At 38.5% G+C, this 12,131-nt stretch overlaps 1 protein-coding gene across 4 annotated transcripts in view; it reads right to left on the bottom strand.

Annotated features, from left to right (window-relative positions):
- Positions 1 to 12,131, bottom strand: part of PHKB (phosphorylase kinase regulatory subunit beta) — a 72,465-nt gene that overhangs the window by 15,821 nt on the left and 44,513 nt on the right. For 3 of the 4 annotated variants that reach the window (XM_071567662.1, XM_071567665.1, XM_071567666.1), the window contains 10 exons: positions 10,481 to 10,536; positions 10,223 to 10,316; positions 8,455 to 8,538; positions 7,958 to 8,062; positions 6,780 to 6,862; positions 6,609 to 6,699; positions 4,204 to 4,265; positions 3,953 to 4,115; positions 3,042 to 3,123; positions 981 to 1,038 (listed from right to left, as the gene is read on the bottom strand). In XM_071567662.1, the coding sequence (XP_071423763.1) occupies positions 981 to 1,038; positions 3,042 to 3,123; positions 3,953 to 4,115; positions 4,204 to 4,265; positions 6,609 to 6,699; positions 6,780 to 6,862; positions 7,958 to 8,062; positions 8,455 to 8,538; positions 10,223 to 10,316; positions 10,481 to 10,536 (878 nt within the window). Of the gene's footprint in view, positions 1 to 93; positions 185 to 980; positions 1,039 to 3,041; positions 3,124 to 3,952; positions 4,116 to 4,203; positions 4,266 to 6,608; positions 6,700 to 6,779; positions 6,863 to 7,957; positions 8,063 to 8,454; positions 8,539 to 10,222; positions 10,317 to 10,480; positions 10,537 to 12,131 lie in introns of all 4 variants that reach the window. The other variant, XM_071567663.1, reaches the window with a different exon arrangement.

Raw genomic sequence — 12,131 nt, 5'->3', positions numbered from 1 at the left:
CATTTAAAAAATGCATTAGCTGACACCATCAAAATGCAAATAAGCAAAAAAAATATCTCACAGAGCTGCACTTCAGACTTCTGGGCACTTTACCTGTTTCCCATGTACCAGTAAAGTAGTAATATGTGGGGTTATAGAAGAAGAAAATTTCTGTGCAAATGCAGCACTGTAGCGCAACACCAACCTATACGTGTGTCACATGGCAATCAGGGAAGAGAAATGAAAGATAGTTTACATATTTTGTTTCTAAAAATACTTCTGATTTTTATCATTTACAAAAAAATACCACCAAGGTATTTTGGTTCTACCTCATTACTGGCAAAGGCCCATTTAACTGTATGAAGAGACAAAAATGAAAAGCAGCTTTTATAGTTACGGATTGATCTGTTAGGAATAGTTACAGAGAGAGAAGAGCTCAGGACGGGCTCAACTAATTTCCTTGATAAAAAGAAATTAAATGTCTACTGAGCTTCAGGGCAGAGAAATTAATAAACAACATGTAAACATCAACCTATTTGCCAAAACCTTTTAAAGTTATTGTGACAAAGTCAGACTCAAAGCAAATTACTTCAGGGCAATAAATCTATGTTAGTGTAGCAGCTTAACTGATTTACATCTGATCAGCAGCCTTGCTACAGAAAGCTATTGATAATGTTTTATCATGCCCTGTAAGAAATAAGAATATTAGTATTCTTTTCTCATTATTTCAATTTAATGAGAATTGTACATTGGCAATAGCACTCAGTGCAAAGCCAGCCTATTGCTTTTCTATTTTAAAACATAACAGGAAGAAGATATTTCTTAATTTTTTAAAGCATATTAAACCAGATCTTCAGCTGCCATGCACCAATATAATTTTGTCAGTAAAGTTGTCATTTCTACCCCTCTAAGTGTGTAAGAATCCAGCCTTACTCTCTATAAAACACATTAGAAAAGAAACCTGCTGTAAAACAGAAGGAACATGATATATGTATACAAACCAGAGCTTTCTGCTGCCAGCTCGTCTATAGATTCTTTCAATATGCTCAGCAACAGTACCTAAAGTCATTTAACAAAAAAAGAAAACAACAAAAACAAACAAAACAAAACACAAGCAAAAAAATGCACAGGTTTTCATTTAATAGTAGGAAGATAAATTTGATGAGATCAGTTAATTTTGAATCTGCTTTAGTAAAGCACTTTTCCATTATGCTTAACATCTCAAATTTAGATGCAATCAAGTCTCCTGTCTCCCAGTGTAGGTTGTTATGCAAGAAACCAAATCAGATTTCAGCTGAAATTGCTGCTCATGCTATAGAGACGCCCATGATATCACCTATTCTTGCAGCGTATTGGGGAAAATCAATCTCCATACAGGTTTGGCCTATAAAGGCACACCTCGTTATAAGGTACATCCTCAAACTGCAGAAGCCAAGGTCCTTCAGCTCCTGGTTTTAGATTTAGGTTTTATTGATTGTGTGATTATTTAATGTCAGCCTCAGTAGCCTCCAGCCGTGGGATGCAGAGAACTTTTAGTCAGTGACTCAGCCTGTTTAATACAAAGTGCATATTAAAAAGGTTATCATCACCCACTGCTTCGTGTGGGATGGCACACAAAGGTCTGTACAAGTTAGTCCAAGTTAGCTGTGAACAGTCTGAGGCACAACAGCACTTTGTTTTGACCTAAATGATTTCAGAGTTTTTAAGTTGGTCATTGTGATGACTTTAAGTTGTCACAAGGGGCAGTGCTGGTTGCTGAGAGGTTTGGGCATCTACCCTGAGTTTAGAAGAGCAAAGAAAACAACCTGCAGAAGACTGACAAAAAGCTCCCGAGGTTCTCAAAACCAAACAACAGTGCAGGGAACTGGTGGAAAAGCTCCATGAGCCTGATGTGCAGATTCCAGCCATGCCCAATGCACGGGGTGCCAGCCAATGAGCTGTATTCCGTTTGACATCGTTTCCCAGGACTGAGTGCAGTTTGGGGCACCAGAGTATAAGAAAGATAGAAAGATATAAAAAAGTGTTCAAAGGAGGGATATGAAGGTGGTTAAGATGACCAGGGACAGGACCCCAGGGAATGGCCTGAAGTTGTGTCAGGGAAGGTTTAGGTTGGATATTAGGAAAGGTTCTTCCCCCAGAAGGTGGTGGGCACTGAACAAGCTCCCCAGGGCAGTGGGCACAGCCCCAAGGCTGCCAGAGCTCCAGGAGTGTCTGGACAAAGCTCCCAGGCAGAGGGTGTGACTCTTGGGGTGTCCTGTGTAGAGCCAGAGGCTGGACTTTGATGATCTTTGTGGGTCCCTTCAGGATATTCTCTGATTAAAGGCATTTTTAATACAGCAATATGGATACAATATATGCTTTTTAAAAATGACAACTCTCCGTGACAAGAACCAGCTGTCTTGTATCAAAATTAAGAAGCAGGGCTCTATAACGTGAGGTGGTAAGTCACACTGCCAACTAAGAGAATATTATTTGATCTGAACATTCCTCGTTTTCTGAGGAGTATTCTTATCTATAAAGGCAAAAAATAAGCACTCTTTGAAAAAAAAACAACTAAACACCAAAACTCGTAGCAGAAAGGCCACAAACCTTGGTAGCCTTTTGAGAATTATTTTACAGGAATTTAAATTCTGTGCTATAAGAAAAAGTCATAATACAAAATTGGAGTAGTTTCACAGATACACTGAAGTCAGATTGCATCAAAGTAGAATAAAAATTCAGTATAAAGCTCCCTATATTTCACACTGTTACAGACATACAGACTTAAGTTTTAGTTTTCTGTACAAGGTCAAATCCTCTATTTTTTTTAATCTATGCATTGAAAATTACAACTAGATGTAGCACTGGCTTACAAATAATCTAAGGGAGTTCATATATTCAGCAGCTCATTCCCCACCACACAATGAATTTGCATGTCCCATTTAATGCAGAAATTGCTTTAAATGGCACAGAAAACAACTACACAACTGCTGGAATGCACAGCTATTATTCATGCTCATTGCAACTAAACATACAGCTGCTTCCTCAAATACTCTGAATAGGCAAATGAAAGCAGCTCTTACCTTCCTTGGTGATAAAATGCGGTCCTTCCCTTTTCAGCAATATACTCGAGAGCAACGCTTGACTTGCTAAGCAATTGCAGTCCTTAGGAAAAAAAACAGCAACAACAAAACCACAAATAGCCTTCAGATTTTCAGTGAAGCAAAACCAGAACAGCTATTAAAAATTTCAAGTGCAACCAAAAGGCCTCTTTTTTTTTTCCTTTAATTTAGGAAAAAGTCTACAAATGTTCATTTCAAGGGGATTTCACAACTCTTTCGTACTCCATGTATGCTGTATCCATGTCACTGCTGCTTGCAGGGGCTTCTCTGGGGTTCATATTAAGTTGTGATAATTTGACCTTGGAAATGTTGCCTGATTTTTCATTCTCAGGCCCTTTGATTTACAGCAGAAATGCTTGTAATGACATAAGGAACCAAGCAGAATACTTTGTGGTTTTGTATCAAACACGACATCTAGAACAGACACACTGGTAGTTTTCCTCTAGACACAGGAAAAATGCCAGACTGGAACTTTCTCTTGATGTCATTAAGATGTTCCCAGTCTATCTGAGTGAATACACACTGCTCAAGTCTTCTGAATTTCAATTTGTGAATCAAGTATCTGTTCCTAAGACATATGATAAATGGATCCCCTTCCAGATGGTCACTTAGCACCAGTGACTGGGGCAGCTGGGAGAGCTGACAGGCAATGTGACAGCACCAAGGGCCAGGGAGTTCTGTGCTGTTAAGGACTGTAAAGGGGAAGGTTCCCTGGGTATGAAGAGGAGGATCAGATGTGTTACTAGCTGTATTATAACACTGACCATGACACTAATGCTGATTCCAGCAGGCTGCTGTTGAAAAGAATATTGGCACAGATTTTCTTATTTCCCAAGAACAAAGTTACACTGTATCTTTATGAAGTTTCTTACATTAAGTTTCTGAAGGATCTCATATGTTGACTTGGTTTTCCAGTCATTAATATTTACATCTGGTTCCTGCTCAAGTTCAGAAGCATTTGGAGTACTAGACTGTCTCTTGACTTTTGAATGTTTTGGGAGATCCAATTCCTCCAAACTCTTAAATACAGGAGCCCTGAAAAATAAGTATTTCATTTCTTCATAGTTCAGAGAATATTTTAATTATGAAATACAACATTGTTACTATTTACACAAAGCCTTACTCTTCGGTTTCAGTGATTCTTAGGAAGTCAAGTTGTTCAACAACTGCTCCAGATATTAATGTCTGAAACGAAAAATTTAAAAAAGAATTTAAAAATATGTACACAACTATATAACTGTCTTTTGATCTCAGTACATTGCTGGTGGTTTCCACTGAGAAAAGTAGTTTCTTTATCTACAGTTCCAAATATTTTTATACTTTCAGAGTATTTTTCTTCTCTCATAAGGAAAATGACAGCTTAAGACAGCAGAAGCCTCCTGGGGCTGCTGTCTCTTCTTCGTTGCTGTTTTGTTGTTATTTTGCCTGCAATTTATGGCTTCACCAAGCAATGCCCACCCCCAAAAGGCAGATGTGATGGAAATACCTGAGAGCAAGGATTTGCATTCCAGAGCCCTGCACAATCCCCTTGCTCTGGATCATATTGCTCATTATTTCAGGGACTGCTGAAGGACGGGCAGTTTTCCTGTCAGTCTCAGTGATGTTTCCAGCAAACACTACACAACAACATTCCTACTCTGGAGTCATTCCCTAATCCAAGCATGCCTGCCCTAAGTGTACACATCAAATGCAGCTTACAAATACATCCATCTCAAAAGATTACACACCTGAAACCAAATGCTGCATTTATTTGATGTGGTCATTACAATTCACTCACTCTGAATTTATATGAATTCTCTACTTATCTGCTGCCAGAGGAAATGTATTGTACTACAGCATTTTTAAGACTGCTTTTGATGGTTCTCATTAGCTAAATAAAACTGAGTGTCTATTGTGAACTTTTATATTCCATCTTCATTGTGCATGAGTTGCAGTAAAATATTGATCTCTTATGCTGTGAGATGGCTGAATATAAAAAAACCTGCTTTACCTTTATTACCAGTGTCATTCACTCTTTGCCTTGCACATCTGCTTGAGTACATGATGACAATGAAGGCAAAAAGCAGAAAGGAGCTGCAAATCTTCTGAGCATACATATTTTTAAATGAAATCAGATTTGGTATAATATACAGGAAAAAAGAGCATTCATCCAGTTAGAGACACACATTCTCTCTAGGCACGTTTAACATGTGCATCTAAATGAGGCAGCTGAATTCAGCTCACAGAGATCAATATATATTTTGTTGGAATATATGAATTATTCAAGAAAACACCACGAATTAGACATGTCCCTTGTTCTATTTCCCAAATCCTTTCCTATAATGAAACAAGAGTGTTAACAAAATGTGACAACTGTGCAGTAAGACAGAGATTCTGGTTGAGATTCTGGAGAAAGTTCACTGTATCCCAGCAGGAAAGGCTCCCACCAGCACCTCCACTGGCCTTGAAGTCAAACAAACAGTTCTTTGCAGTTTTCTTATTTTTTCTGGCTAATTAACAAAGCAAAGACCCGTGACTGCCAACACCTTAAACCCTTTACATTAAACAGAAGGACCTTTCCAGAAGGTCAATGAGAACAGAAGGGAAAGTTTAGTTCCTGACAGCTGTTCAGTGCAGTGCTTAAAATAAGGACGTGTAGATAGAGAAATGTCTTGCCTGATAATACACCGGTTGAATCAATGCAATGTAAGAAAGCATTGCAGTTAAATTATAAAAAACATAAACAAACCAAACCACAACAACAAACCCTGTAGCCAAATGGAAGGTTCTGCTTGGACAGTAATGGCATTTGCTATAGAAAGAGTCAATGGCACCAGAAGAGACTACATGACCTACATGGGACCGGGAGAAATACATAAATATTGAAAGATCCCAAGGATATCTTGAACCATCATAGCTAGGCACATTTTCTTTAAAAATGATCCAGCTCTTCTACAAGTTAATGATTTTCTAGCAAACAAGGAGTCATAACTGTCTTTGCTCTTCTCTCTTTGATAAAAAAAGGCTTCTTCAACAGGTGTAAACTAAAATGAAGCACATACAAGTATGTAAAATCAGCACCTGACTCAGTAATTTTCACATTTTAATGAAGGAACATTCCTGCTTTAAGATGAATTCAAACAGCAAAGATGTTAAAGCTAGATCTTAGCTCTTGTAAGAATTTTAATATATGTGAAGCACCGTTTTCCCTCCTTGCTGATTACCTAATCACGAGAAATCCCTCAGTGCTTGACACCGTCCTTTATCCTTTGGTAGTAATTTCACAAGATTGCCTAACATAAAAAACCCTTCTCCTTTCTGAAAATCCTCTATGAAGATTTTGACTTTCAAAAGACTTATCAAAAGGAATTAAAATAAACCCATGTTTCTTTTGAGACAAACCAAACTGTACCAAATATCTTGAGCCTTGACTCCTTAATGTCATGATACTAAATAAAATCCTTGGAACCCCATAAAAACCCAAAGTAGTAAGAACACATATACACATATTAGGAGATAAGAACACACCATTCAGAAAAAACACCATACCTGTACTCTGTCAACGTGAACTTTCACTCCTCCAACAACTCCCTTTCTAAAGGCTGCCAGCATATCTAATATTGGACTGAATCTGCTTCCTCTGGAATTTGAAACAGAACTCCATTAATCCTGCACTTAAGCAAATAGCACCCTGCAAGTCATGGTTTTCTCTCTCTGTACCTTATGTTGTCCTCTCGGATGAGCACCACGAACAGGGGCCGGCCGTGCATCTTCCAGTACTGCTTGATGAACTGCAGGGCGTTCTAGGGAAGGGGTAACGTGGGTTACAGCAAACCCCAAAGCAGCAAGACAAGCACAATGCACCACAACACACAGTACAAGACATTAGGAGAGCTATCTTAAAATGACAGCACTGAAACACCCAACAGGTTAAAATCAATCAATCTAATCAATCACCAGCAGGTTTCTCCAACAGATACAAACTGCTTTTCAATCCCTGCTATTTCATAAGTGTTCTGAAAATACTCCTAAGCCTCTGTAAGAATCATGGAGTGAGCAGGGTACTGAACTACATGCAATGACCTAGGAAGTGGACATGAGGATCCCAGGTTTTGAATCCCAGCCACGGGCATGGAATAACCAGGGACATCTTCTGTGCACTGCAAGTAGCTACTCAAGCCCAGGACATGTGGCAGGTAAGCTCCCCACTGCTGCCCACCTTAAAGGCAGGCCACTTTGAGTATCTGTTCTAAATCAAGTAGTATTTCTTCCAGAAAAGGCTTTCTTATTTCCTGTAACACCAGTCTTAGAATCATAGAATCACAGAATCGATTGGGTTGGAAAAGACCTCCACGATCATCAAGTCCAACCCTTGGTCCAACTCCAGTCCCTTTACCAGATCATGGCACTCTGTGCCACGGCCAATCTCAATTTAAAAACCTCCAGGAATGGGGAATCCACCCCCTCTCTGGGCAGCCCATTCCAATGCCTGATTACTCTCTCTGGAAAGAATTTTTTTCTGATCTCCAACTTCAATTTCCCCTGGCAGAGCTTGAGCCCATCATGCCCCCTTGTCCTGTTGCTGAGTGCTTGTCCCTCTTTTCAGCCAAGAACATTTCTTTTCCCAAAGATGCAAACAATGATCTGCTTGCTGCCTGCAGCATTCCCTATCACCTCTGGGGCAGTTGTTCTGTCAGACAGAGATGCTCACTAGAACTCATACCGGGCTGTCAGGATATTCATCTTAATACACTTTCCAAATGCAAGTTTATTTTTGTGTTAAAGGAATACACACTACAGAGTGTTCCCCCTTCAGTCTGCTCCTTTATCAGATTTCACAGTTTAGTCTTCTCTAGGCTCTGTTTTTGTCAGTTTCTCAAAGAAGAAGCTACACATACCTTAATGTCATCAATCAACATCATAACATCCTGAGACATGTAGAAATCACTGAGGTCAAAAATGATTGAGTAGCAAACCACAGTCTTCCCCAGAATTCGATAGATCTGTTGAGAGAGCAAACTTCTGTTCACCTCTTCTCAAATATCTGAAGCACTGAAGTAGTTGAAAATTTATTTTGAAACTATCAAAATAATAATCATTGTAAAACAGCTGAATTAAAAAAAAAGGAACCTCCTACATACATGATTTTAGGCACTCTGGTTTTTATCAAGTGTCCAGGTCTACATTTGATTTCAGTTAAAGCAATTCCCTTCATCCCCATTCAGCCAAGTATTACTTGGCACATTCATAATAACCAAATACAAGGACTTAAAGGTAAGATATATGCATAAAACAAAATTACATTTCAATTCTGCCTAAAATAATTCAGAGACTTACTCAATGTTTATCTAACTTATACATAAATAACAGGAATATAAACATTTCTTGCAATGACCTTTGACGTTCCAAGGCATCCTATTGGTCTGTCTGGTCTTCCAGATAATCCCAATTTTTCATTGACTCCCAGATGGAAGTAAGCCTGTGAGAAAGAATCATGAAAACTGATAAAAACCTTCCTTATGCTCTTGGTACATCTCACAAAGAAAACTGTGTGCATTCTGCTTTGATTAGAAAATGATTCATAACATGTGGTTGTTATTACTATTCAGTTGTGGTTTTTTTTAACTTGTTGTTTCCTATATTAGGTCTTCTTTTTACCCTCTTGCTCCTATTACTTTTATAATCTATATAATTAAAATGCATTTTAATTTTTCAAATTGCTTACTGAAATAATTTTTTAAAGCATGATTTGCATTAATTATCTGGCCAATTTTGCCATCTGTAAGGCTTTCCCAGTGTGGATACAAAGGTAAAAGACTAATATAGGAATTCTTTAAAGATCTTTATTCTAATTTTAGTAAAAGCCTGAAAAATTAATGCATCAACAACACAAGCAAGAGGGAATTATCTCATTATTCACAGCTTGATTCTTATTTATGTATGCCTAGTATTCAACTGATATAATTTTGTAAGGCTTGCATATGAAAAAATAATCTTTATTTATTACAGTATATGAGAACAAAACCATAAGAAAACAACGAGGTTGTGAGCAAGACAATAGAAACATACCAGTTAAACCTGACTGAAAGGTGTAATTTTCCCTTACTTGGGCTCTTTGAGGTAAGGAACCCACCATTACTGCAGAATACTCAGAATTCTGAGCATTTTCCCAAGTTCAATCTTTCTTTATGTTATAGGAAGATAATTCAGAAGGCAATGAAAGTGAACACTTGAACAAACATGACACTCAATAGCTTTTTATTGCTGTCAGCTTGGGGCCTCCCTGAGCCTGCCTGTGTTTCTGCATTAATACCAAGAACTATTTAGAAGAGAAAATAGAATTACCTACATGACTTGTTCACCCAGACTAAGTAACCACATTCAAGAGGGAAAGAAATGGAGCCATCAGGACACCAACAGCTTCAAATAACCCATCTCTGCATAAAAACCCCAAAGCTGAACCTCTGGAGGAAGTAATGGAGGCAAAGGAATGGCAGCAACACAACAATGTAGACATGACAATCGAACACTTAAAGGACTTTCATTTTGCTAGAATGAAAAACAGAAATTGCTTTCTTAACATTTTCACATTGTCTCTTTCCTTGAAGACTCTTTCTCCAGCCTGAGGCCTCACACTGACACACAGGCTACTACAGCAGTTTTGTCTTCAGTAAGCACTGTCCACCTTGACATGCAATCAAAGTCTGTTCAGATTCAGCACAGAGCACTGAACAGGGCATGTTTCAGGCAAGTCCAGCTGCTTCCAGCAGGTGGTTTGTTTTTTTATTAAAATGACCTTCGATTCTGCATTATTAAAACTGCTAATAGCAAGAAATAGCTGTGAAAGCAGACTGGACTGTTGGGTTGATTTATGAGCATGAAACAAACCACAGTGGTCTTGCACAGCATCTGTTTCTGTGTTCTCTTTTCTCTCATCTATGCCTACAGAACATTCTCCTCCTCTCCTGGGCTATACTTCCACTACAGATGTATTCCATGTATCTTATCCCATTTTTTTGTTTTCCTCTTCCTTCTCTTTTCATATCACCACTGCCCAAAAAAAGGTAGATAACAAGCTTGGGGAGATACAAGTGATATAAACTCTTATTTTTCCAAAGGAAATGTACAGTTAGATAAATAATCTTAAATGCAAAATTCCTTACTTTGACAAGTTCTTTTTGAGCCCATATCTGGATTGGTTCCACCTGCTGGGGGGTCTGAGTTTGGATTCCATACGTGTTCAGAAAAACTTGCAGGCTGTAAATGAAATAAGGACAAATTTAATCACAGAATAGTCTTAGTTTTAACAATTATCTTGGCAGGAGATACACAAACAGCAGTATTTTATTCTATACCATTCAAGATATGTATTGTTCAACCCTTCCTTACTAGATACATTCTTAATAAAAGTCAATACTTACCGCTGACTTTCTGCTATGAGGGCCACATGTACTACCAAATCATTTTCTAAAGGACCCTAGAAAATAATGGAAAAAATATTATTAGCATTGCTAACTAGAGACTTTGTTCAATACAGCATGGACAGGCACAATGGCTGTTTAAACAATTCACAGCTATGACAGACATCACTGTCTGCATTGCTTTTCTCACAGCATGAATAAATTGAAAGAAAAACACTAAAACTTGTAAATTTCAAACTATGGGAAGACTGTCCTATCAATAATACTCTGCAAGATGCGTTTTGGGTAAATAATAAAATTCACTTAGAAATAATGACTGATAATGTCAGTCTTTACTCTGAAAAACTGTGATCAGACAGGCAGTCTTCACAGTTACAGCAAAGATATATTTTACAGGAGATAACTGCACTCCCTTGCATTGTTTACTACACAGATATTTCATGTTTGAAACAGATACTTGTATTTTACATCAGGAAACTATGCAAATAGGAGTGAATCCAGCACGCTGGGTGAAAACACTGACTCAGCTCCCTGGGTCTTGGAATGACAATTCACCTTTCTCATCACTGGCAGAGCACCGTGAACTAAAAAATGGCATGTCCAAGTTACTCCCTGTTCGTTTCTTCTCTGGTGTTCAACCACTAAAACCAACAGAACTAACAGCAGCTCACACTGTCAGTGCTAAAATGCTTTTTGTCTACTTGTGCCTAGAAACTACCAGAACACAAATAAGAGAAGTTAAACGCATCTTGTATCAATTGTATAAAAAGACAGCATTTTCTGTGCTGACAGAGGGATGGACACATTGATTTGGAGCAAGAAGCTCACAGTGAATGCTTGCTTGATATCAAGTTAGATCTTGGGGATTTGCAGAGGAATTCTTGATAACATTTTCCCAGAAGTCTTGTCAGCACTGCACTTTCACTACAAATGTTGGACTTTTTGCCACATGAAGCAAGTTTGTGATGGAAGTATGTGCACAAAGAGACCAGATGAAGAAGTCATCTGGTTCAAGAAGTTCAAGTGACATGAAAATATTTTCCTGCTCAAAGTAAGGTCATTGTGCCATCAGTTGCATTTGTAAAAACAGTGGGAAAACTCAAATCAATTCTTTACCTTAATCATTGTTTTTAAAACAAAAAGCAAAGGCCCCTCCCATCTGAAAAATGAGCAAGCCCCTCTAAGGCTGTACTGATTTACAGACAGCCTGGGATCTCACTTGGGGAGTGGTCCTCAAGTTAAGACTCAATTATTATCCTTCAGTGATGAACTCAGCAGGACTGTGTAACCACAGACCATCAGTTGTGCATAAATCTGTGTATTCCATGTCACCAGGGAGGCACAGCCCTCTCCAGTCCCAGCACTGACTCCTCTCACACTCACCCAAACCCAAGGACGTGATTCATTTAGAGCAGGCAGTAAATGGAGGTTCTAACACAGGCCAGAACAACACAAACACATCTGCAGCACAACTGGCACAACACAAAATCTGTGTGACAAACTGCTGGACCTTCCAAGGTATTGTGGAAAAAATTAACTGTGATTGCTGTACAGCTACAGGAGTGCTGTAACATCAAACAAAGTTACTTGCACTGTCATTTGACATGTCACAGGCTGGAGAATGACAAGCAGTGGCCTAGAGAAACACAGA

This window comes from Pithys albifrons, chromosome 12 (genome assembly GCF_047495875.1).
Source record: "Pithys albifrons albifrons isolate INPA30051 chromosome 12, PitAlb_v1, whole genome shotgun sequence".
Lineage (NCBI taxonomy): Eukaryota > Metazoa > Chordata > Aves > Passeriformes > Thamnophilidae > Pithys > Pithys albifrons.
This window is presented reverse-complemented; position numbering and strand designations above follow the sequence as displayed.